Source organism: Pararge aegeria, chromosome 2 (genome assembly GCF_905163445.1).
Source record: "Pararge aegeria chromosome 2, ilParAegt1.1, whole genome shotgun sequence".
Classification (NCBI taxonomy): Eukaryota; Metazoa; Arthropoda; class Insecta; order Lepidoptera; family Nymphalidae; genus Pararge; species Pararge aegeria.
Window position 1 is genome coordinate 18,085,631 of NC_053181.1, and position 24,945 is coordinate 18,110,575.

A 24,945-nucleotide genomic window follows, 5' to 3' on the forward strand; every position below is an offset into this window, starting at 1 on the left:
TCTTGCAAGTTAAATTTAACCCACTTCAAGGTTACCGATTGAGCTGAAATCGGAAGACTATGCAAAATGATTATGACATGGGTCTGATCTGATTATGAAACCGAAGCGACGCAACCCAATCCAGTTTGTTCTGGTTTATTTGTTTTTTTTAACAGTAATAATTGCTGGACTGAACAGAACTTAACAGCCCACCTGTTGGTAACCTCTGCGTTGGGAATGCAAGGAACACGTGCTGCATGCCCCGTGCGTCATTGTGGGATGCTCCATCGAACTGAAGCGTATATGTTAAACCTCATGTGCCTGCAATTAACGCCCTTCAGACCGGACAGCATTGCAATATGATTGCAACAATGCTGATTAAAGGCAGAAATAATCATAGTGATATTGTTTTACCGGATGAGCTCCGTCACAAAAAGCTCTATCCCAACTAATTCTCCATAGATGTATTGCCAAAGACAAGAATTTGATAATTTATTAAGCATTTTAGAAAATAAAAAAAATCTTGTTATTGCTTTCTTGTGAAGGACATTGACCGAATTCATGTCATTTCACTAATGTTACCGATATTGCAGTTTGTAGCTTATAGGTCGATAGCTTTGTTTGTCTCACGTGCTTCACGTGACATCACTCCACGTTGTCAGCCCTTGGATTTAATCACCATCCGAGATTCACTTCTACACGAATCAACATATGCTTAGTCTCAGAACTATCTTGTTCAGATAATGGGATATTTCTTTACCTTATTTTCGAAAGTCTATAATTCCGAAATTGCACCTTGGAGACGGGGAACACATAAACCATAATCTCTTTTATCACACCAATACCCATACTCACTGCACTGCAAGTGCCCATTGGACCTCAAATCGATATGCAACTGGTTTACGATGTCGTCTCTAGTGCGTAGTATATCACTTGAAGGTAATTCCCAAATCCTTTTTAGTACATCATAAAAGCACTCAGGTCACATTCTGCTGTATAGGTATGAATGAATTCAGCATTTTTATTTGCAATATCTATTTTTGTCCTTATTGAAAGAACCAGTCAAAAGGTCTCGCCTAACTTAATTGCTTTTGTTAATTTGAAAAGTTTTAATACAATTACTTTCTAAGTGCAACCCTCTTCTTTGTGGGATACCCAGCCTCCCAGGGTACATGTTGGGCTATGTGGGATTTTATTTATTCCATTAAAAGTCCCTTGACTTCAATGTCCACTAATGATAAGTGATGATGCAGTCAGTCGCGTGCACTTCATACATGCAGAAAAGCATTAAATTATTTTATATAATTTCCACTTTGTGCCATGTACCTGCTTTATGCATACCCTGGTCAAAAACCCTGTGCACGCCACTGGATGCAGTCTCAATTTTTTAGGGAGTATGAAAGTTATTTAACCCCCTAATCCATTTTCTACGCGACATTAGGATGCCTAAATAGGAGTTCTATCCCCCTTTCGATGGAAACTCTCAGGGCATGTTGGTAAACTCCGAAATCCCTTAAGGACCAATTTTATAAATATAAAATGCATGTAAAAATTTTCGGAACCGACAGGATTTGAACATGCGACTCTCGGGCAATCGCGGCCTGAGCGCTTTCACCAATCAAGAATGTTTTCTTAAGGGATTTTGGAGTAAGTTGCTTTCCTTGTGCGGTGAATGAAGTATCTAAGGGGAAACAGGAAACCTTATTAGAACGGCATCTTGGGGCATAAAAATGTGCAGTCTTCTAGCATCACTTATATTGCATGCCCTGTTTAGACTGCTATCTTTTAGTGTTAGAATTTCATTAAATATTATTAGCAAAGCCTTTCATAATGTAAAGATTCGGTTATCTACTTCTAATATGTTTGTTCTTACTTCAGTTCCCAAAAGTTTAGAACTGAACGTACTCCCACTTAATTTCTTAGTATAATTATCATCTTCTCTCTGCTATGTACATATTCTGTAATGTTGGATCAAAAGTGTCATTTTTGAAATAGTTGACTTTGACTTTGATTAGTCCTTTAATGTACCACTGCTGGACACATTCCTCCTCTCTCATAGTGGAGAGAGAATTAGAGCATTGACCCACAACGCTGCTCCAACATTGGCGGGCACTGATTCATTACTCCAATTCAAATCTCCATCGCCTTTGACTCCTCGTTGTCTGTCGCTTCATCATTTAGTAAGTGGGCTTTATGAAGTACATAAGTTTTTTGACTACAGCATGTTCCAAGCAGTTCCAAACATAAACATACTCATCCTCTAGTCGTGTACACCCCACTAACTTTCGTCATCGTCATCATTAGCCTATTGACGTGCCATTGCTGGGCACAGGACCAGAAACATTAAAACAGTGACCCACCAAGCTGTTCCAATGCGCTTTGGCGGGCACTTCTTAATTTTCACGTTTTGTAAAATTTTAAAATCTCTAAGTCCACCTGTTTGGACTCCACGCTGTCTGGCACTCGGTAAATGCTAGAGTTTTATTAAGTACATAAGTATAAAGTCTAAAGCATGTTTCAACCAGTTCCAAAAAGCCCGGTCCGTTTACACCCCACTTAACCGTCCGTCTGCGCCATGACAGGAGGTGATATCGACGGGAGACAATAAATCCGGTTCTGCAGTGCTGCAATTAAACTAGTGTCGCGACGAGTTCGCGAGCGTGCGAAAGTGAAGCGGGGATACGCGGGGCAGACTGCGGGGAGAGGGGCGGTATGTACTAAGAGGAGGACCACACCATAGACCAGACTACTACCACAGATCAGACTAACTCTTCTTTGGCTAACTGGAATCTACCTTCTTTATTTTTGACTTGCTTGCTCCCAATCTTTCGTTTCATTTATCCCACAAAATCTAGACTCACCTCTTCCTTTCTTTCTCTCAACTATATTAGTGATAAATTAATCATGTCATATTAATTAAGTCTAGCTCACTTTTCCTTTTCTTAAAAATGCGTTGTATGAGCCTAAATATCATAATTTTTGTACCACGCTAAGCATTTTTAGCCACAGCCGTAATCAGACTAGATTAGCAATTTCTACGGAAATGAGTTTTCCCGTACAACAAGCGAAAATGCTTTGCGAAAAATGGCCCAGGAAAAGAAGAAGTTGCTTCAAAGGAAGTTTACTTGCTTTGCCCAAAAATTAGAAATTTATAGGATGAGGATGATGTCATTTACTTTCAACAAGTAGAGTTTTTAGAGCCCACTTTTTCAAGTCTTAAACATCCGATTATTGTGTCTCAGTTTCACCATCTTAAAATGAAAGTCTCTTTCTAGTAGATTGTGCCGCTCCATTATCTTGTTCAACGGGTATCCAGCAAGCAGTCCTTCTAATATGCTTGATGTATTGATTCTAATATTTTTTAATTTGGCGGTCACCATGTCAGAGTTTTTTTGGACAGTGACATTGAGGGTAAGGCATTACATAGGTGCAGGCAATGTATGCACACATTATATATCAAACCGATTACTCAGTTTCTTCGAGGTCTCCGTAAGCGAGGCATTACAAGTTAATAGTCTTCTTGCACCTTGTCTCTAATACCAAGAAAACTCAAACTACCATGGAACGTAGATTATATTGGGCTCTGATCGCTGCTCGTTTGTCATCTGGCACTGTTCTAGCCAATGTGTCAACATACACGATTGATGTAATAGTGCCTGAATAATTAAACGAATTAAATCAATTCCGATGATCGCACGTAATGATCAGTAGATCAGATTAAAGTTTGCAGGCAAAAAGTTGCGAGACAAAAAGCCCTCAGTATGTCGGAGCTTTTAATCCGCGCTCGTCGTGTATTGGCCCGTGGTCCCATACTCGTTCAACAGTTGTGACTCCGCGAGTTGTCAGTACACGCGCAGCCGTCGGCGCTGACGCATGCGCCCTCGCGACCGTGCGATGCGTTAGCCCCATGGTGTACCCCGAGGCGTCCCGCTGGGGAGCGCCCGATACGCTAGCGCCCCTCTACGATGACGTCTACCGAGGTCAGCACTGCAAGTACCGCGAATTACATCCTTTGTTCTAAGCCTGTATAACCTGTCAACGTATTATATTTATTTCAATGTTTATTGGTGTTTTCTGGTCTTAATCTTAATATTTAACCCGCTTCGTACGTTGTCGAGTTTGTTTTTATGCACTAAACAAATTAGTTTCCGTTTGTACACTAACAATGGGCTCTGCAGTGATAATAACTAAGTGTAAGATAACTTAACTGTACACAATGATTAGAAACATTATGATAATGTTTATAAACCTACTTGCTTTAGGCATTTAGGTAATTATCTACTAAATATATTTTAACCGGTTAGTGAAAATGTAACACCAAGTATTTGAAATCGTAACTGTAGGTCTTGAGTAGATATTTATCAAAAGCTTTACAAGAATCTCTTTCAGAAAAAATGCTTTATATGTGTCTATTTAAAAACGGTTCCGTTACTTTAATTGACATGAAATATCGTTACGGAAATTGTAACAATTAAATTGGATAACTGTTAGTGGATTCGCACAAATTGACCGATTAGACAGGTTAAGTAACGTTAACTGAGGTCAGTTACTCATCTGGTGACCGTTAATGGCATAGCTGATAGTTACCGAACGCGTCATATGTTCCGGCTTTTAGAGAAAGCTGTAATGTGAACCAGATTTAAGTAGATTAAACTTTTCTTCATGTTTGCATGCGAAACCTAACAATTCGATTTTGATAGTTGCCATTTTAATAATCGTTTTGTATTTTCGGTTCAAAATCTAGCTAATAACATTACAAATATTTTTATAATAATAATATAAATTTATATTTGTACAATATAAACAAAGATTTCGTGGTTACTCGGAATCTTAGATAAGGAAGTAAATAGATAGATAAACTTAAGAAGCATTAAGTTTATGGATCTAATTGTAAAAAAAACGTTAATTCGCCATAGGAAGTTATGTGATTTCAGACTTTTTAAAATGAAGTGTTGGTATAAATGTATTTATGATTGTTTTAATAAGATGACTACAGCTTAAATTGAAATGCATATCTTTTGTGTCTCGAAAACATTTCTTGTGATTGGAATAAAAATTAACATTTATTTCGAAATATTCTCTTCTAAAGAAAATTCGAAAAAAGCCAATCGAAGTTCGGTCGGATGTTTGGGAAATATTTGTCCAAATCTGGTAAGCTTGCTGGTATGTAACTTAATTGCAATTAAGTTATCTGGTGGGCTAATTTTAAAGTAAATATTATCAGTGGTTTTATCACAAAATTAACACGGAATGCTTGGTTTAAATGTTTTTTGATAACCCATAACAGTTGGCTCTCCCATCGAGAGGGTTTGGCCAGAATCACGACCCTTAATCAAGGCTACAAGTCTTAGTCGGTACCTAGCCACCTCGTAGCTACTAGAGGTACTAAACCCGACTAGGGATATTCCTAAACTAGTTTTTTCTTAGAAGTAACTAAAGATAAATTAAATAACTTTAAAGTGAAGTTCAAATTGTCTCTCATCGTTAAATTGTAGTTGTTCTTTCGCAATTTACTTAAGTCTTGACTTGGAAGTTTCTTGTTTTCAATTTTCAAGTTCGTAGAATAACATTTTAATTGAAACACACTGCACAGTTTCTAAGAGCGAAAAATAAATAAACAGAAACTCTTAGATACGTTGTTCAAAGGAGCTATTATAGAAGATAGTTAAGTTTATCAAACGACTTTCAAAAAGATTCTTATTTCAATATTTTCGTGTCTCATTAACATTAATTAGTTCAATTTGCTTAATCAGAAACTTTGTCAAGGTAACCTTACGTTTAAAACGTTACTGACATAAAAATATATTTTTTTTAAATCGACCAAGTTTTTTTAATAGTGACCAAATGAGAAGTTATTGGCATTTACAGTAAAAAAATAAATTCTACAAAACAACTAAAAAGTCGAAATGATCAAGAGCGGTTCCATATAATATTGGTAACAACTGTTGTATATTCTGTTTCCTATTTATTTATTTAAGAGGTATCCATCAGACTCTGTTCGTTAACCTCTATCAATATATTATTTCTCTCCATTTTTATAAAACGTTTTTTTACTAAACCGTGTCTGTAAAAACAAAAAAAAAAACAGCCGAAACTTTTACGTGTTTATACGAGACACACTTATTTTTCGCATCCATTCGTTCATTTCAGTTGACATTTTCTATATGTATACTTTATCAAAATATATTTAACTAAATTCATAAGTTATAGATCGGTATCTAATCAGCGAGCTTACTAGTAGCACATTAAATCAATGTGGACTGGCTGATAGACGGGAAAAAGATGAAATCATCCAAGTAAACTTAGAGATCACTAAGTCAATAATTATAAATAAATATATCCTCATATAACTACCCAACAATTCACACAACCACGCCCGAAAATGTCCGATACAGTATTAAAACGTAAAATTACATCTATTAATTTAAAATAATTGCCTAATTGGCAAAATTTATTACCGGTTCCCACGTCGACGGTTGCACAAAAAAACGTATAAAAAGTTAAATATGCATGTAGTAAAAAGCTGTTATAGATTAGTTCGCATGACAGAATGTCTATTATAATATTATTTCTTTTAGTGGTTTCATCGTATTGTAATTTCATATATTACTAGCAGCATCCGTTCATACTTCACTTAGTAATCTTGTATCGGATGTTAATTACATTATTACACCAGACATAGCGTTTTTCTTTATTTATTTGGGACTTTCATATTAATTTATTTTATTTTTTTCTTTCATTGAAAAAACCAACAGTTGTAATCACTAAATAGTCCAAAAATTGGTTGACTTAAAACTAATAACAGGTTTCCACAATAAGTGCTATATCAACAAGGGTAACTGGTAGAACCCAGCAAAAATGCAGGAAACTATACCTAAAAATTAAGTTTACCTAACATACAACAGTTTATTTAATAGATTGTGACGTACACTATTCATATTACCATAAAATATTTGGCAAGCATTCTCTTAGTGACTACGCACCATAGAACAGTAGAGGATTTTGATGGTTTTAATTTTTTTGTATGGTTTACTAAAACGTATAATAAAACCTGAAGCTTTAAATGCTTTGGTCACAATATAATCTATATGACAGTCAACAATTTTTTATTTAAGAAGAAGAAGAATGTACCTACCTTCATTTCCTACTAAATAAGTTTACAGTAAAACAAAAATATTAAACTTCTTAAGAGTACAAGTAAAATACGTGAATAAAATTAAAAGCAATACCTAATTTGATTTTAGTTTTTAATAAACTCAAACATTTGGATTTGAACAGAGTTCTATGTTTAGAAACATCCCGTGTTTGACGTGTTCAAATTCATAATTTATCCAATTTTGTCTCTTTCAGTCCGGATAATTTAACATAAATTGTAATATTGGAAACACACAATGTGTTTGCAATATTAGAATTTATGTTCTATCTTCTATTTATCTTCTATCTATATATACTCGTGTATATATAAAAGAGAAAATGTGTGGGTATGTTCCGTATAGGCTCTGAAACGGCTGGACCGATTTCAATGAAACTTTCAGGGAATCTCCGGATTTACCGGATTGAGTAATCCTGTAAAGTTTGGTGACGATCAGGAGCACTCCTATTTTTGAACTGTGAAACTGTCAAATACAGCTTTTATTTACTATGATGATATTCTATTGTTGGGTGTACATGGGTGTAGATAATGATCTTCACCCGCTCGAGAAGAGAATAGAAGAGAATGAATACGGAGAGAAATAAATGGTTTAATATATTATGAGACTTAAATTAAAAATGTAATGATGTTAGTTTATTGTTTAAATAAAATAAAGCATAAATAACTTTATATATATATATATATATACATATATATATATATATACATATATATATATATACATATATATGTATATATATTTATATATACATAATCCAAATAAAGTTGTTTTTCTACGGGAGTTAGTAGGCACACTTTTAGAAATTACCGCCACTTTTAAAGAAGCCACCTAAAAAGGACGAGGTTCTCGAATCAACATTATGGTTTTATATATGTTCAGTAAAACTCCGTAATGTAAGACATCAGCCTTCCATTTGTAAGATTAGACGAAATGGCAAAACTATTTCTTTAGCTAGGGGGTTCAGTAAAGTACTTTCTCAATTCCCAAATCACCTGGGTTGAGAGCGAGTGCGGAAAATTGATCATAAAACAATATTATGTGTAGGTATATGGATAAAAGGGGTTAATATACACGCGGGGCTTAGAGCTTTTAATGAGGTGTGGTATTTTTCACCTATTCTTGCCAAGTCAAAATTTTAATCTTTATTGCCACGTTGAAATAGTTAGTGCTGCAAATCGCAGAATTAAGAACATACAGAAACCGTGCACCCGACTACATGGTGGTTTTATGTTTTGAATAAGGAACATCGCGCATGGAGTATTTATATCTCGCTCTAACGTATGTCTCATGGCGTCACTCACGCGAACCATAGATAAACAAAGATTGTGAAAAAATCCCCCTTTGATTGATTTTATTGCCTCGCGAGTTATGAAAAGTAAAGAATTCAACTTAGGGTTTAAGCTGCCTTCGTTTACAACGCTCTTAAAACCTCTACACTCAGGAGTTACTCTATACTCTCTCGTTTGCTTAGGATTTATCCCGGCTTTAGGTTACGTAACAAATTGCTTTATCTCCTTGTTGAAAAATCTACTAATGCATAGCACCTACGAGTATTTTGCGGTGTTGTTTGCTTGGCCTACATATATATAAAGTCCCAGGGCGGGCGGTGCATAGCAGGAACATCAAATTCATATCAAGTTATGAAAATTTAATAACGCGAGACTCCACGTTAAAGCCAAATTCCTTAATAATATGCCAGCATATTATTATCTCAGGAATTTGTATGTTATTTTAAAACAAGGTAGATATTAGTTCAATATTTTTGTGGGGCTTTTACTCCATTCGAAATACCTATATCTAATTTGAAAATTATCTAAGAATTATCTTTTCGGCTTTTAGAGTTATTTTCCGGTCAGGTATAGTATAATGCAAAAGTAGTTTTAGGTTAGACATAATAGTAAGGACAGATTTCCAAATAGTTGTTGCCCGTGAATTTATCAGCGTTGGATTCGGTGTTCAAATATATCGAGGCACCGTTTATTTACTCGGACAAAAATAAATATAGTATATAATATTAATTCATAATTTTTGTTTATATTCATCAATACGTAAAAATTCAACATCATGAATGTGTTTTTAAGTAAAAAGTAATAAGGTAATAATTTATTACTTTTTGTGTATTTAAGTATGTAGGAAATTTCTTGCTTATGAAATTAAAGTCGGTCCCGCTTTTCGATCTTTTAAAGTTTAGATACTAAATGTTAATCTGTGAGCATCAGCTACGTGAGTAGCCTAGCTTTTCCTAGCTTTTTTCTGATAAATAAAAGAGACATCAGTCTCTTTTATTTATCAGAACAAAGCTAGGATGTAAATGCGGAATAAACAAAGCAAAGAATCATCTTACAGTCAGAAATAGTATCAACCATGCATTGCCAATAACTTAGTTAAACCAAGAAATTTAGTTTAAATTTATAGGTACGTAGCTGTATTTAATACTAGCTGTTGCCCGCGACTTTGTCTGCGTTTGTTTTTGTTATTCGAAAGACACGTGGCATTCAATTTAGGTGTAATTCTATAGAAATTTTTAAGTTGTGTATTCTTATATAAAAAAAAGTAAGTTAGTAATTAAATAAATCGGTTATCATTTGATGGCGTTATGGTGTAAAATCGTCAAACACTTTCATCCCCTCTCCCAAAAGAACTGAGCTTAATTTAGGGATAAAATCATCCTATATTACTTCTAATATCTTCAGGAATATGTGTACAAAGTTTCATGATGATCGGTATAGTAGTTTTAGCGTGAAAGCGTAACAAACAAACTTACATTCGCATTTATAATATTAGTAGGGTAGTCGCACTATACTAAAACCAAAATGCCTTTTCCGTTAGTTTTATTGTCTTAACAAGCCGGAGCTTAACGAAAGGATTTGTGTAAACGGGCTGAGCTGCGGGATTTGTGCCTTCAAAGCTACATAAGGAAACATGCTGAGCCAAGGTGGCCAATTGTCTTTGATTGCTACGTAGGTAAAACTTTATAGACAGTTTTAATATTTTGCACACGATTCTTTGTATACAGTTTTATCCCACGGCTTTATTCACTGTAACTATTTGCGACTACAGACTTTTTTTTTTCCTCCACAAGTTGGCCAATGACTGCAATTACACGTGTGTTAAGTGATGGTGCAGTCTAAGATAGTAGATGGCTAACCTGTGAGGGGTATGGCAGTTCATATTCAAATTCAAATTCAAAATTTCTTTGTTCATGTAGGCCTCTCACAGGTACTTATGAAGCGTTCATACATATATGTTTACATAATTGTAAGGGGATGGTGATAACTTCGTTTGCCACCTTAAACCTAAAGCTACGAGGGTTCCAAACGCGCCCTGGTCTAAGAAGAGCTCACAACAAACTTAGCCGGGTATTTTTTTTCACACCGAAAAGGCCTGGAATGTCCTCCCATCTTCCGTCTTCCCCGATAGAAGAAGAAGAAGAAATACTTTATTGCACACAAACATCAAAATATACATAAAATATAGAATAAGCAAAAGAACAAGAATTGTATGCATGCAAAGGTGGCCTTATTGCTGGCCTTATAACCTCTGGCAGAAGGAAAAGCTGCAAAAGAACGGGATAGTGCAATTATATAGACATACATATAAAATAAATATATTTATATAAACACATATATAAATATATAATAAAAAAAGAAAAATACAAATAATACACATTAATTACGATATTTGTTCAAATTACTTCACTCAAAGACAGATAGTAGTCTAAAGAAAGGGGTATCATTTCAAGCTGATGCTCAAGCTGACGGACGAGGATACAACCTAAAGTGGTTCAGTGGGCTTAAACGATTATTGTCACATGAGTGACAACACCGGAGCTGTCCGGTTTTACGTGCTCTAATTTCCTAACTCCGAGTTCGGTTCTCCAAGCTTTGTGTGTTGCCTATTAATACGGGAGCTAGCAACGTTTGAAAACCTGCCTGCCAGCCTTAAATTAGAATTAAAAAGTCTTAAAAGTCTTAAAGAATATTTTTCATATTTGGCAAATCAATTTTGACGCGGACGTTGTTATACGCTGTTCTGATTCTGATATTTTAATTATACTTCTGGGAAATATCGAACACCTGAAAGCATCTTTGAAAATTTGGATAAATATGGGTGTTGGAAATCATCAGCGTTACATAAACATCAATGAATTACACCGAATTCTTGGTGATTCTTTATGCAAAGCTTTACCATGCTTCCACGCAATAACCCGATGAGATTACTATAAAGATTATACACTCATAGAAAATACTTGACTAAGAGGTAGAGCGCAAACCCATTTAAGAACATTATGGAGAACTCTTAGGCATGCAGGATTCCTCGCGATGTTTTCCTTCATCTTCATAGCATGTTACATATTTAATTGGTCAAAAGGCACATAACTCCATAAAATAATAGTAAATGGAAAATCAACGCAAAATCAATGAAAACGATGGAAGTATTGTTTTTAATGAAGATAAATAATCAGGGACACTTCAAAATTGTTGTACGCGTCTTCTCTGTGGAATCTATTTTAGAAACAGAAAAAGTCAATATGAACGACATCCCAGGCGCAGTGGTGAGCTTGAACTGTGCAAGTGCAGTGGTCCTATAAGGAGAAGCTCTCAGGTTCGATCCCGGCGGGGGAATTCAAAACTCCCATCATCACTTATCCAGCGAGGAATGGGGGGTAGAGACTTTTTTCTCCCCGGGAAAAGAAGAAAATTTTTAATATCCAAATAACACACGTGTAATAATAAACGGGGGTGAACTTCTTTTATTCCCTGTTGCCGCGCTTTGGCAGCTGGGCTTTTATCCCTTGTCAGGGATATAATCAGGGTATATAAATATTGTCTCTTGCCTATTTTTTTTACCCGTATTATTTTAATTTTATTTTAACCCCTTTTGTACATTAATATAATTCCAATAAGATAATAATAATTACAAACTAACATTAATATTTACAAAAAATATAAGCAAAATAAATTAGATTGCCGTCTAAGGCTTACTCGTGAATTACAAATATAATCTGCAAGAATACACGTAATCACTAACAAACATTGATTGCTAAAATTACAACTCTCCGTTATGGCCGTAAAACGGCTAAAGGTATTCATAATAAAGTTAGCTATGATATAAAACGCGATTGTGTTCAGGAAGCCGCACTTTACATGGAATGGATTGCTAAACGTAATAAAATCACCATTCCAATCGCATCGCATTTAATCGTTTCAGCTATAATTGAGTCTTAAAACCAGGCAAATGTCCCTCTCTTAATCCCCGTAAAACTACCGTCGCTTGTGAACTGATTCCTATCTTTAAACCTGGGGGTACTTATTAAGCAATTTCAATCAAGTTTAAGTGTACAACATTTAATATTTTATAGGTAGGTGCTTCTGCAGTACGTTTGATGACCTTACTGGCGCAATGTGCTATCTTGTTAAGGGTAGAGTTTTAATAGCGTAAAGATTATACACTCGTAGGCTTCGACCTTTAAAACTATTAGTACTTAAAAATCCTATTTAAAAAATATATACAGACACAAATATATGCTTATAAGTGTAGCTTCATTTAAAGTGCTGCAAGCTTATGAACTCCTAGTATGTTTCAGAGTTATATGTTTACTAGCGGAAGCTCACGAGCCCTCTATCTGTAGGATTTCTTATTTTTTTGTGAGTCCGAAGGTTTTTTGTCCTTCTCAAAAGTTATTGATATATTTTGGACAATTTTTGTTTTAATTTATTCCTAAAAATGAGTTTCGTAGATTTTGCGCATCCTTACACACTTTCGCATGTATACTTATAATAATTTATAATATGAAGAGGACAGTTTAATTATTCTTTTTCGATGAGGCTTTCATTTTATACTTATGTTTGTCTACCAAAATTACAAATTTTCATATTATTAAAAAAATGTTCATATAAACTTTCACCTCTTAAACGGTGAAGGGGTAGCCTTTCTCTAAATTGGGCTGCCGTCATTCATCAATACAAAAATGTTTTTCTAATCTTTATTATCATTTTAGTGTCATATCCCATTACCGGCCCACTACAGAGCACGGGTCTTCTCCCACAATGAAAACGGGTTAAGACCGTATTCCACGCTGGCCTAGAGCGGATTGGTAGTCATATATAGATGGAAAGATTTACATAAATTATAAATTGAAATCGCAAATAACTACATTTGATTTTGCATCCGGAACGGGCTATTTCAGCTAACGCTTATGTCTCGTTAATTTGTTTGAACGCTTCACTAGCGGATCTCAAAACGGAAGGGACTTTTAAAATGTCGACGCTTCCGTAAATTCAAACCTTAATCACCCCCACGGGAGTCGGGCGTCGAATTGAAGCGCTTAGCTTAGCAGCTCGGAATAAAATGTAATATTTTCGCATAAAGCTTTTTCAAGTACCCATTGTAAGTTTTCAATGCAGGCACGATTGATGGATAGTTCACCTAGTTTATGGTAAGATCGCGCAAGTAATGTAATAAGATGAATAAAATAGCGGTGTTGAAAGGCGGCTATAGCTTGGGCTTGGTACTTTAAGTATTACAATAAAAAGGTACCTCTTGAGCAAATCAGGGAATTTAGGAGTTCTGCACTGAAACGTCTTCATTCGTTTTGTTATCAAACGAAATTTTTATTAGACGAGATTCAATTCTCAAAAGCTTCATCTTATTTTATTCATCTGCATTTATCACTTCCCGGTATAGCAACCGGAGTCTTCTCTTCATTGCAGTGATCATCAACTCAGTGACAATCAATTGAACTTCTACTGTACTTTCTCTTTCTACGAAAGTGTGTAACAAACTCACTTTAATTGCTCTACGTCCCGAAAAACATTCTGAGAGTCTTTTCTGATTTGGGGGCTTACTACCATGACATGACATATTATTGTGACCCATTATTTCATAAAAATAAGGATTATTATTTTGAAACAAAACGTAAGTAATATCAAAACAATACTGCTTTAAGTGAAGCCCTCTGAATACTAAACGCATAACGAGTGTCAAATGTAGTTTAAATAAGAAGCAAATAAATATTACAATCACGACTTGTTGTTTAATATATTGCAGATGTTTCACAATCCGCGCATATCACAGTAGAATAATGGGACAGATATTATGCGAGTTATAGGAACCTGCGTCAATAAAGAAAATATTTATATAAGGTGGCCGATGTAGTGCTGTCTCTTCCGCACAGTACGTATATTAAAATAATAAAAAAAGATAGGTATGCTCTTCAAATACTTCCTTATTAATTTTCTCGGAAAAGTAAGTTTTTTATCGACTGAGCTTACAAAAATCTCTTCCGTTTCTGAACCGAGCTGCGTTTACTGAAATACTGAAAATGTTTATATAGATAAGTCAAATATCTAACTTGGTGGCCCAAGGTTCGAATCAACTTCGTAGTTGAACAGGTTAAATCCATCCATCACAAGTATAACTCTGATGGGTGGATTCCTGACTTTTTGTATAAATTAAATGCATAATTTGAGAAGAGCTTTCCTATAAAACTTTTTGCTGAGACAAAGAGCGCTGCTTTGAAAATGTTCAACTTTATACTGACCTTATTAACAGCAGTTTTTGGAGCGTCGGACGTTTACTGGTGACATCATTTGGATATTGAGTCATCAGTCACAGTTACCTTATTAAAGAAGTCAGTTATTTATTTTATTAACTCACAATTTTGTTAACCTACCCGATATATATATATCTTAGGCTATAGACCCTTTCATAAACCCAGTGACTCTCTCCCATAAAAAAGACGAATTTAATTTGCTCCATTTATTAAAAAAAAAAAAAACTAACAAACTTACAATTCATAGAAACACCTGAAAAAGTAACCTTCTTAAAGTAACATTGTTAAGTGCGTAAATGTGCCACAGATATTTAGTTAGATTGATTAGCATTTTTACAAATGTGCCAAATAATAATCGTTTAGTTTTTTAATTAGTTAAAAATAAATAATCAGAATTAAATTTTATTTACAACGAATGTTCATGGCATAGTGTTGGTTGTTCATGGTTGTTTTGATATAGGAGGAAGAGGAAGGATAAAAATGTATCTGCTCCCACAGTTTTATCAACTCTCAGAGCACTGGCGCACAAGTCGAAATAATTTTCAAATAATATCTGTGCAATAATAAACGGGCATAAGCTCCTATCCATGTTCACGTGCTTTCTCAGGTGAACAAATATATATATTTTTGAAACAAAGATTGAAACTAAAATGTTACACAGAATATCAATACAATAGTAGAAAAAAAAGAAATACAACACAAAAAGTAAAACAATTTCACATGAATTGGTTAACATATTAAATTTGTAAAGCTGAATGCACATAATATTGATATTTGCCTCTTATTATTGATAACCTGTGGACCCCACACTAGGTGACCTGTATCGTGGGGCCCAGTTAATAGATTGCCAAAATTGATTGCTCGGCCAAAAAAGAGAAATTGATGAAGGTGACAGTTTTAAATAAAGGCATTAATGAGGTAAGAAACGAATAAAATAAACAAATTAGCCTGTGTATATAATATAGTAGGTAATAATAAGATATATATTATTTCTACATATATAAAATGGTAAGATAAATAAATATATAAAATTTTACTGTACGAATTTTAATAATAATATATACTTATAAATTTTACTGTAAGAATTTTAACTTTTCCCTAGCCTTCTTTACAGTTAGGTCTAAGGACCTAACTGTAAAGAAGGCTAGGGAAAAGTTAATAACGTGTGTATAGATCTATACACACGTTATTACACGTTAAATTATATCCCTTGTCCGCGGAAATAATCGGTGATATAACTTTTGTCTCCTGCCTGTGCTAGCCCGGCTGCAGAATAAGAGGTACCATATCCCCTACAGGCAAACCTAACTAACTTAAACTTCACAAGTGTAACCAACAATATTACAAAGTAAACCTGACTTCTACGTGTAATCGGGGAAATGGATGTATAGCTTTTAACTACACAGAAAGTTTTGCCACAAGATCTCTCGTTAATTTTTATGCTATGTCAGAAATGTCACCATCTCGTTAATACCCAGACTGCCTGTGGCCTAGCAATAACATACCATACACTTAGCATACACTTAGCGATGTAGGATGCGATCCCTCATTGAACCCTGGTTGCGAACCGTTAATTCCTTACAGGCATATAATTAAATTACGCTTAAGCGACGTCGCTAATGGCAGGGTATTTGTAAACAGTCAACTGCGAGGCTCGGTACATGTACGCGAGTATGTTTCTGTGAGCTATTTTTAGAGCCACTGTCTGACTCATGGTACACCTGTAAGCCTAGTACGAATCCCGATTGCACACCTCATAAAAGTCGATGATTTCGATTCGAACTCTTTGTTTTTTCTTAGTAGCACTACAAGATAGCCTTTGACTAAGCAGTCTTATGTGGAAGCAGTGTAATCTTTTAGACGTTACCTTCATCAGCATTTAATATTCCACTGCTGGAATACAGACTTTTAATGGGGTTTCCCCAAAGTCACAATGCTGAGCCAGCATGTTGTTGTTCGCAGTAGATCGCTGCTGAAATTCCCTCTAACAACACCCGCGGGAAGAGGGGTGGTGGTGGCAACTGTATTCTAAACTGCCATCACCATACGGCAATCTATTATTGACAGCCGGATGGCACAGTGGGCAGCGACCCCGCTTTGTGGGTCCAACTGGAAAGTGTTTGTGTGATGAACATGGATGTTTTTCAGTGTTGGGTGTTTATCTGTATATTATAAATGTTTATGTATATTATATTCATAAAATTATTGATTAGCTATCTTAGTACCCATAACACAAGCTTCGCTTACTTTGGGGCTAGATGGCGATGGCGATGATTGTCGTAGTATATTTAATTATTTTTTTATCTGTTATATCTATGGCAGTTATATTAAATCCTAAAACTGAACACTCAATTGCTTAGCGTCACTTCTTCGGCGGTAGGGTAACTACCTACGGCCCCAAAGCCCCCCAAACCAGAGAAAATATGGAAAATATAGATTCTTTAATCATCATGCCAGGTTTGAATCCGAGACCTCACACTAATAAGATCACAAAGCCCGCCGCTGCGCCGGGAGGTGGTCAAAACGTAGTATAGCTCGGCTCATACATGGACTTGGAAAGGATATGTAGCTACGATAACTTCTAGTACAAAACCACAGATCAATAATAGTGTTACGAGCGTGGACCCAACTAATAAACATTTATCTATAGACTGGCCTGAGCATAGTGTAGCGTGAGTCTACATTTATAATGAGTGTGACTACAGAGTGCTTTTTTTTTCTAGGTGATCCTTTTATTCGAGTTAGTGCGAGGAGTCGAATGAGATACAAAAAACTAATCGATTATTGACCTTTCTGTTTTTATTCCTACTGACTTAGTCAAACATAAAAATTACTACTAATACTGCATTTTAAATTTATAAAACTATATACTAACTATATACTCAATTTTAACCTCTTCATCAATTTTCCATAAGTCTATATTACCTAACCGAATAAAAAGATCATTTATTTAGTAGCAGGTTTTTGTCATTAAAACCGCGTAAGTAACATGGTTTTAATGGCGCTTATGAGAAGACCTAAGAACAATGAATAAGTAAGATATTTTTTCTGAAAACAAACTGAGTAATATCTGTCAAAAACAATATTCTACTTGCAATACTTATTGAGTTTTGTGGTTTTTGCTTATTTCGGGTGTAATTAATGTCATTACTGGTCTAGTTGTTAGTCATCATTACCGGCCCACTCCAGGGCCAGGGTCTCCCCCCAGAAGTCTACCACGCTGGCCAAGTGTGGATTGGTAGACTTCACACTCCGTTGAGAACATTATGGAGAGCTTTCAGGCATGCAGGATTCCTCACGATGTTTTTCCTTCATAGACAGAGCAAGTGATATTAAAATTGCTTAAATTAGAAAAGGCACATAACTCCGGAAAGTCAGTGGTACCTGTCGGGGATCGAACTCGGTCTCCACGAAAGGAAAGCCGCGAAAGTCTTATCCGCTAGGATATTACCCCTTATCGTAGTTAGCGCCTCTTAGTACTTATACCTATCACGAGGTCAATATCCTATCACAATTTTAAGTTATCCAATTTGATGGCAAGAAGTTAGATTAGTATGACCTGGTCCACCCGTGCCTCAAAGAGCACGTTAAGTCGTCGAGTATAATGATTATCAATTGATAGTCACCGTTAAAACCCACCAACCCAGATTTGAGAATAAGTTGCCTATGTCCACCAGTGGGGCAGACAAGGCAACTTCTCAAGTATCAGTTCTTTCCGTATATGCAAGGCAAGACAATTGCATATGCGATCAAGACATTTTAGATAAATAAAACTTCCATTAGTTTTATAAAGACATAAGCATAATCATAATCGCATTGATATAGATAATGGAGCGGTCGGTAAAAACGTCGCCTCATAAATGTGTCCTAAGATAAATTCAAGTGGAACTAGACGCACTGGTTTTCCCCTCAGAGATTGGCCTGATAGTTGTATTCGTAAAAATGCCAAGCAGTGTAGTGAATGAACGAACTGTGCCAAAAAATGTGATGATTTAAAGTATTTCCGGTAGACAGCTCTGGTTTTTTTTTCTAGTATGACGAATGTGTTCAAAACCGTATCCTTACCTCCGTACCTTGTGCTCTGAATTCTGTGCTTGTTTATATATCTATGTATACTTGTTAGTTATTTCGCTCATTGACTTGTCCAATAGTTTTTTCTCCACCTTTTTCTGTCAAACGTCTTTTTGTACCGTATGCAAGAAAAGGACAAAATATAAAATACATAATTTCAACTCAGTTCGTTGTCATTAAATGATTAATTACTTTTTTAGTGAGCAAAAAGCTTATCGGTTAATGACATCGATCGGTCTGGTGTTTTCGAAATACATTTTTTTTGCGTGGTAAAATGATATCATTCTACCGCATTCTACTCGAAAAGTTGATTTTCATTTCTTTTTTTTAATTGGGAGGAAGTTTTTGTAGCTTATAATTTTAAACTGTTCTTTGTTTGACTGTTTGTTTAGAATTATCACTGATTCCTCCGTAAATTGGGTTCCGAATTAGAAAATTATCCTAAACGGTATACCCGCAAGGTAATCTGAATGTCATCTAGTCAGGATTTTGTTGTAATGGAAATCCTCAAATTTTGTAGTCTTGTAGAATTTTCGTTGAACAATGCTTATGTTATTCTCTGACCCCTAAACTCTCTATATCTCCCTCTAGTCGCTCATTTATTGCTGAAGATTGTGGTCTTGGTGTAATTGCAACCCCGTCCAGCGGCTTCCACCGGCTCCTGCCTGCGGCCAGCCTAGCAATGGTGGATAATTTGCACTTGGGGTATTTCAGCTAGTCTGCCCATCCTGTCGGTGAACGCCCTCTTGGTCTCTTTCCTTCGGTGTTCCACCAATCCCTACGGCCTTAACCCCTTCTCATTGTGGCAGGAGACCCGTGCCCTGTAGCGTGCCGTCAATGGGGTGATATGATAATGACGATTATTTATTTATATTGGTAGTTACTATTCATTTGTCTTTAGTTATAAATATTGTTTTATATATATTAAATATATTTATTTAAATGATGAAATATTTATTTTATGGGTATATGTGTATATGCACCACTTAACTATTTTTTGTATTTTTTATCTTCGCTATTACTATATGTATACGTTGTTTTGTAATACTTTTTTTATATACTTTTTGTAGTGTTCAATAAAAGTATTCATTCATTCATTCATTCATTCACACTTCTCACACTTCTCACACTTGTAAAGTATAAAAAAACTAAGCTAAGTTTTGATTCGAGAGCTTTCTCGTACGATTCAAATCTCCCTACTTATCCCAATATTCTCGAGGCGGAACGACGTGAGACATTCGCAATATCGACTTGCATAAACTTGCCGGGTCGTGTAGCAGCAAGTGTGGGCGACGCTGGTACGGAGATAATATATTTTGATCCTGTTTTCTTTAGGCTCCCCGCACACACGTCAACATTATTGCCAGTGCGAACATTCTGCATACCATCAGAAATTAAAATATTGTTTAAATGTTTTATCATTACTTTACGTGACGGCAGAAGCATCTTCTGTGCTACGGCCGACTGGCGCAGTGGGCAGCGACCCTGCTTTCTGAGTCCAAGGCCGTGTGTTCGATTCCCATAACTAAATGTAAATGTGTAAATGTTTGTGTAATGAACATGATTGTTTTTCAGTGTCTGGGTGTTTATCTGTATATTATGAGTATTTATGTGTATTATATTCATAAAAATATTCAACAGCTATCTCTGTACTCATAACACAAGCTACGCTTACTTTTGGGCTAGATGGCGATGTGTGTATATTATTTATGACAAGCACGGATAAAAGCACCAAGGTAACGTTCCAGGGATTTTGTTAAAAAAAATCGTCTTGTCTATCTAGTCACAGAACCTGCCCTTTTTTATTTTTATGCACCACTTAACTATTTTTTGTATTTTTTATCTTCGCCATTACTATATGTATACGTTGTTTTGTAATACTTTTTTTATATACTTTTTGTAGTGTTCAATAAAAGTATTCATTCATTCATTCATTCATTCACACTTCTCACACTTCTCACACTTGTAAAGTATAAAAAAACTAAGCTAAGTTTTGATTCGAGAGCTTTCTCGTACGATTCAAATCTCCCTACTTATCCCAATATTCTCGAGGCGGAACGACGTGAGACATTCGCAATATCGACTTGCATAAACTTGCCGGGTCGTGTAGCAGCAAGTGTGGGCGACGCTGGTACGGAGATAATATATTTTGATCCTGTTTTCTTTAGGCTCCCCGCACACACGTCAACATTATTGCCAGTGCGAACATTCTGCATACCATCAGAAATTAAAATATTGTTTAAATGTTTTATCATTACTTTACGTGACGGCAGAAGCATCTTCTGTGCTACGGCCGACTGGCGCAGTGGGCAGCGACCCTGCTTTCTGAGTCCAAGGCCGTGTGTTCGATTCCCATAACTAAATGTAAATGTGTAAATGTTTGTGTAATGAACATGATTGTTTTTCAGTGTCTGGGTGTTTATCTGTATATTATGAGTATTTATGTGTATTATATTCATAAAAATATTCAACAGCTATCTCTGTACTCATAACACAAGCTACGCTTACTTTTGGGCTAGATGGCGATGTGTGTATATTATTTATGACAAGCACGGATAAAAGCACCAAGGTAACGTTCCAGGGATTTTGTTAAAAAAAATCGTCTTGTCTATCTAGTCACAGAACCTGCCCTTTTTTATTTTTTTAAAATAATATTCTACTAACAGACATCCCATATGACACTATGACTTAGTTATCCCCCCTTTACTTACTACCCCGTCCATAACCCAATTGAGAGCGTAAATGTTGACCCTTTGCAATATTACTGGCTCCACCGACCTTATGTCCATAAATAATACAAATCAGTTGCTGTATTCATATCTCAATTTAGATCAATTCTCTCGGGAAGGGTCATAATCTAACTTTGTCTTCGCCTAATATTATTCAACTCGTTAAGGATTCCGATTTTCTCCCCTCCTCTGTTACATTATAGGTCTCGCAATATATACGTCTCGCTCAGTAATAAAAAAATTATATAGGTTGCAAATGATTACGCAGGACTATTACTACAACTATACAAGAAAAGTAGTAGAGTCTTTTGTGACAGAGCTCGTCCGAGGAAGTACTTATGCCATTTCTGCCGCAAAGCAGCATGGTTGCAATGCTCTGTTCTAAAGGGCGCGGTTGCCGGATTACAAGCTCATGAGGTTTAATACCTACGTCTCAGCTTGATGGACACAGAGCGGCATGGTGCAGGACGAGTTCCTTGCATGCCCAGCTTAGTGGTACCTTTTTTATAGGCGATATTTGCATTTCCTTGCGGCTCAACCGATGAAATTGCATCAAGTTCAACGGTTAAGTATATTATATATAACAAACAAACAGTCACGTTTTCGCGTTAATAATAATAGTATGAACTATTGACTATCCTGTTAAAGAATTATAACCATTATGTCATGCCAGTTTAGGTACACATAAAACTGTGTAACATTTTATAAAAGATACTGCTATTGAGTGATGCAACTAAGCTCAAAGAATACCTTTTTCGACCTCTCTGGCGCAGTGGCGAGGTCTGTGGTCTATAAGTGGGAGGGCACGGGTTTCATTCCCGGTGGGGGAAATCGATAGTTAATTATTTCTTCTGAATTAATCAATTCTTGGTTATGGAGGTTTCCGCCGTGTTAGTTGCCAGCCCATCGGCAAGACGTGCCAAGCGATTAAGAGTGGTCTGGAAAGATGAAGTATAGGAACCGATTGGGGTTATAACTGCCACTTCCCTTAGTGGTTAGATCATCACCACCATATACACTTAAGCAGATGAGACAGTAGTGGAATAAAAATAAAACTTTTAATAGTCACGTTATAATCTACATATTTTTGAAGTCGTTGCATCTTATAAACCGAGACGGTACTATGAAGTGATTTTGAACGAAAAAGCCATCGTCTGTAGGACCCTCGTTTTTTCCACAATAGGGTATGATGCTAGCTTCACTACGGATGTAGGTGTCCCAAACATAACCTTAATGTTTAAAGCGATCAGGAAAAACATTTTCTTTGTTTGGACACAACAATACCGCATTACAGTGTATTGTGTATCTTACAAATTTCCCTTTGCCAGATTTGATATTCCACGAATCGGAAAACCATTTTTGCGAAAAGCGATTACATTTACGCACTTCCGCATTATGCGCAGTTCCAATTTATTTCACATATCGGTCCCTCGCGACTTCGCCCGCGTATGAGTCAACCTTAAAAGTTAGTCATATGTTATTGCGAACTGTTTTTTAGAACTTTTAAAGAGAAATAATTCTGTCGCATTTACTACTGTATCTGATTTTTTTAAGTAAAAAGTATGACAGTGGTTTACTGAAAGATTTTAGATTTTCGGTTTCACAGATAAGTGCATAATGTATCTCTAAAACCTCTGAAGTATTATTTCGGTTGTCATTAACTGGTTGTATATAGACGAAAATTTAAGTGTGCGTGTTTATAGAAATACTGTTACAATATTGGAATAGCTGGAACTCTATTTGCAAATCAATTTCAAATACTTTATCTACAGGAATTTGCAAACGTATAAAGCGTTTGAACTGAACGGAATTCCAAACTGGTGAAGGCTTTAGTCGCCGAGTTCCTATGAATATTTTCCAAGTTTTTCCGACCGACCGAGCTATGTTATTCAATTTGAGGATACCTATAGAACTCCTTTTGCACTTATTTCGAACACCTCGCTTTACATGCCCTTCTTTATTTAGAATATTGCATAAAAGGTTTTTAAATGGATTGATTTAATTGGACCACAGCGGAGAAGATAATGAGGAATGCATTGCTTCGTAAAACTTTTTATTTCATTATAAAAAGCAGAATTATTTGAGTGGTTTGTGGCTATAGAGATGCCTAGAGTACATCGTCTTCATATCAACCCATTACGGGCCCACTACAGGGTAGGTTCGGGACTCCTCCTGCAATGAGAAGGGTTAAGGTTGTAGTCCACCACCCTGGCTCAGTGCTAATAAGGAGACTCCACTTTGAGAACATCATGAAGAACTCTTCAGACATGTAGGTTTCCTCACGATGTTTTCCTTCAAAGTTGAAGCAAATGATATTTAAATTGCTTAAAACGCGCATAACTTAGAAAAGAAAGATATGCGTGCTGGGATTTAAACTCGGCCGCACGAAAGTGAAGCCGAAGTCCTAACCACTGCTAAGTCGCTTTTGCTAAGTTATGTGCGATTTAAGCAATTAAAATATCACTTGCTTTAACGGTGAAGGAAAACATCGCAAGGGAACCTGCATGCCTGAGAGTTCTACATAATGTTCTCAAAGGTGTGTGGAGTTGACCAATCCGCATTGTGCCAGCGTGGTGGATTACGACCCTTACTTATTTTGGGAATGTAGTATATATGTGGGTAGCTTGATAATGAATGTTAATCTTAAAAACTAAGTGTGTGTAACTAGCCAGTTTGAAATAAACGATTGCTCGGACTATGCGTTGTTATTTCCCAAGTACATTACAGGGAGGAGATCCGTGCCTTGTAGATGTGATGATGATTATAAAAAAAATGAGCAAGATGCATTAGCAAATCGAAGTTAAAGATAGTAATTTGGGTATCACAAAGACACAGTAGGTTTCCACAAGTGCTCAGTACGTCAATGCATAATAACTTAATCCGAAAATCATAGAACGTGCAAAATAACAAAGCCTTCTATAGCGGAATATGAACCTCGCATCCCTACTGTTCGCATTGATAATTCAAATTATTAACAATTCGACACCCGTCGCGAAACGTGCGCTAAATACAAAGTGGGATTATTTTGAGCTGTAGACTAGAGTTCTCTCGTAACTTTGAACGTATTTATTACTGAAAAGCTATGAACCCCTAGTATTCATTATCAAGATAACAAACTTAACTTTGGGGTAACGAAAATCCGTCAAATTAGTTTTATGGATTTGACAATTCTTGAGGTTTAGACTTCAATGAAGAATGATGTGACGTTAGAAACTGACGATCCCCCAGCAGCCCTAGCACAAGCAGTTAACAAAAATTATATCCCCCAATTGCATCCCCTGCGAGGGAATAAAATTTACGTGGCCACCTACTAAAGCATGGGGACATAGAATAGTAGAACATTTCTTAAGTATGGTTCAACGGGTACATACCACGATAATATTTTGGATTTGTCGATATTTCGACCCAGTTGCATGGATCGTGGTCACGACGGGACTCAATACGGGTATGTACCCTT

The 24,945-nt window shown here is 35.9% G+C and overlaps 1 protein-coding gene across 1 annotated transcript in view; it reads left to right on the forward strand.

Moving 5' to 3' along the window:
- The first annotated feature begins 3,844 nt into the window (after nt 1-3,844).
- Nucleotides 3,845-24,945, forward strand: part of LOC120632719 (protein limb expression 1 homolog) — a 30,895-nt gene continuing 9,794 nt past the window's right edge. Inside the window, exon 1 of the mRNA XM_039902702.1 lies at nt 3,845-3,959. Coding sequence (XP_039758636.1) covers nt 3,887-3,959 — 73 coding nt within the window. The 5' untranslated portion in view covers nt 3,845-3,886. The remainder of the gene's footprint in view (nt 3,960-24,945) is intronic.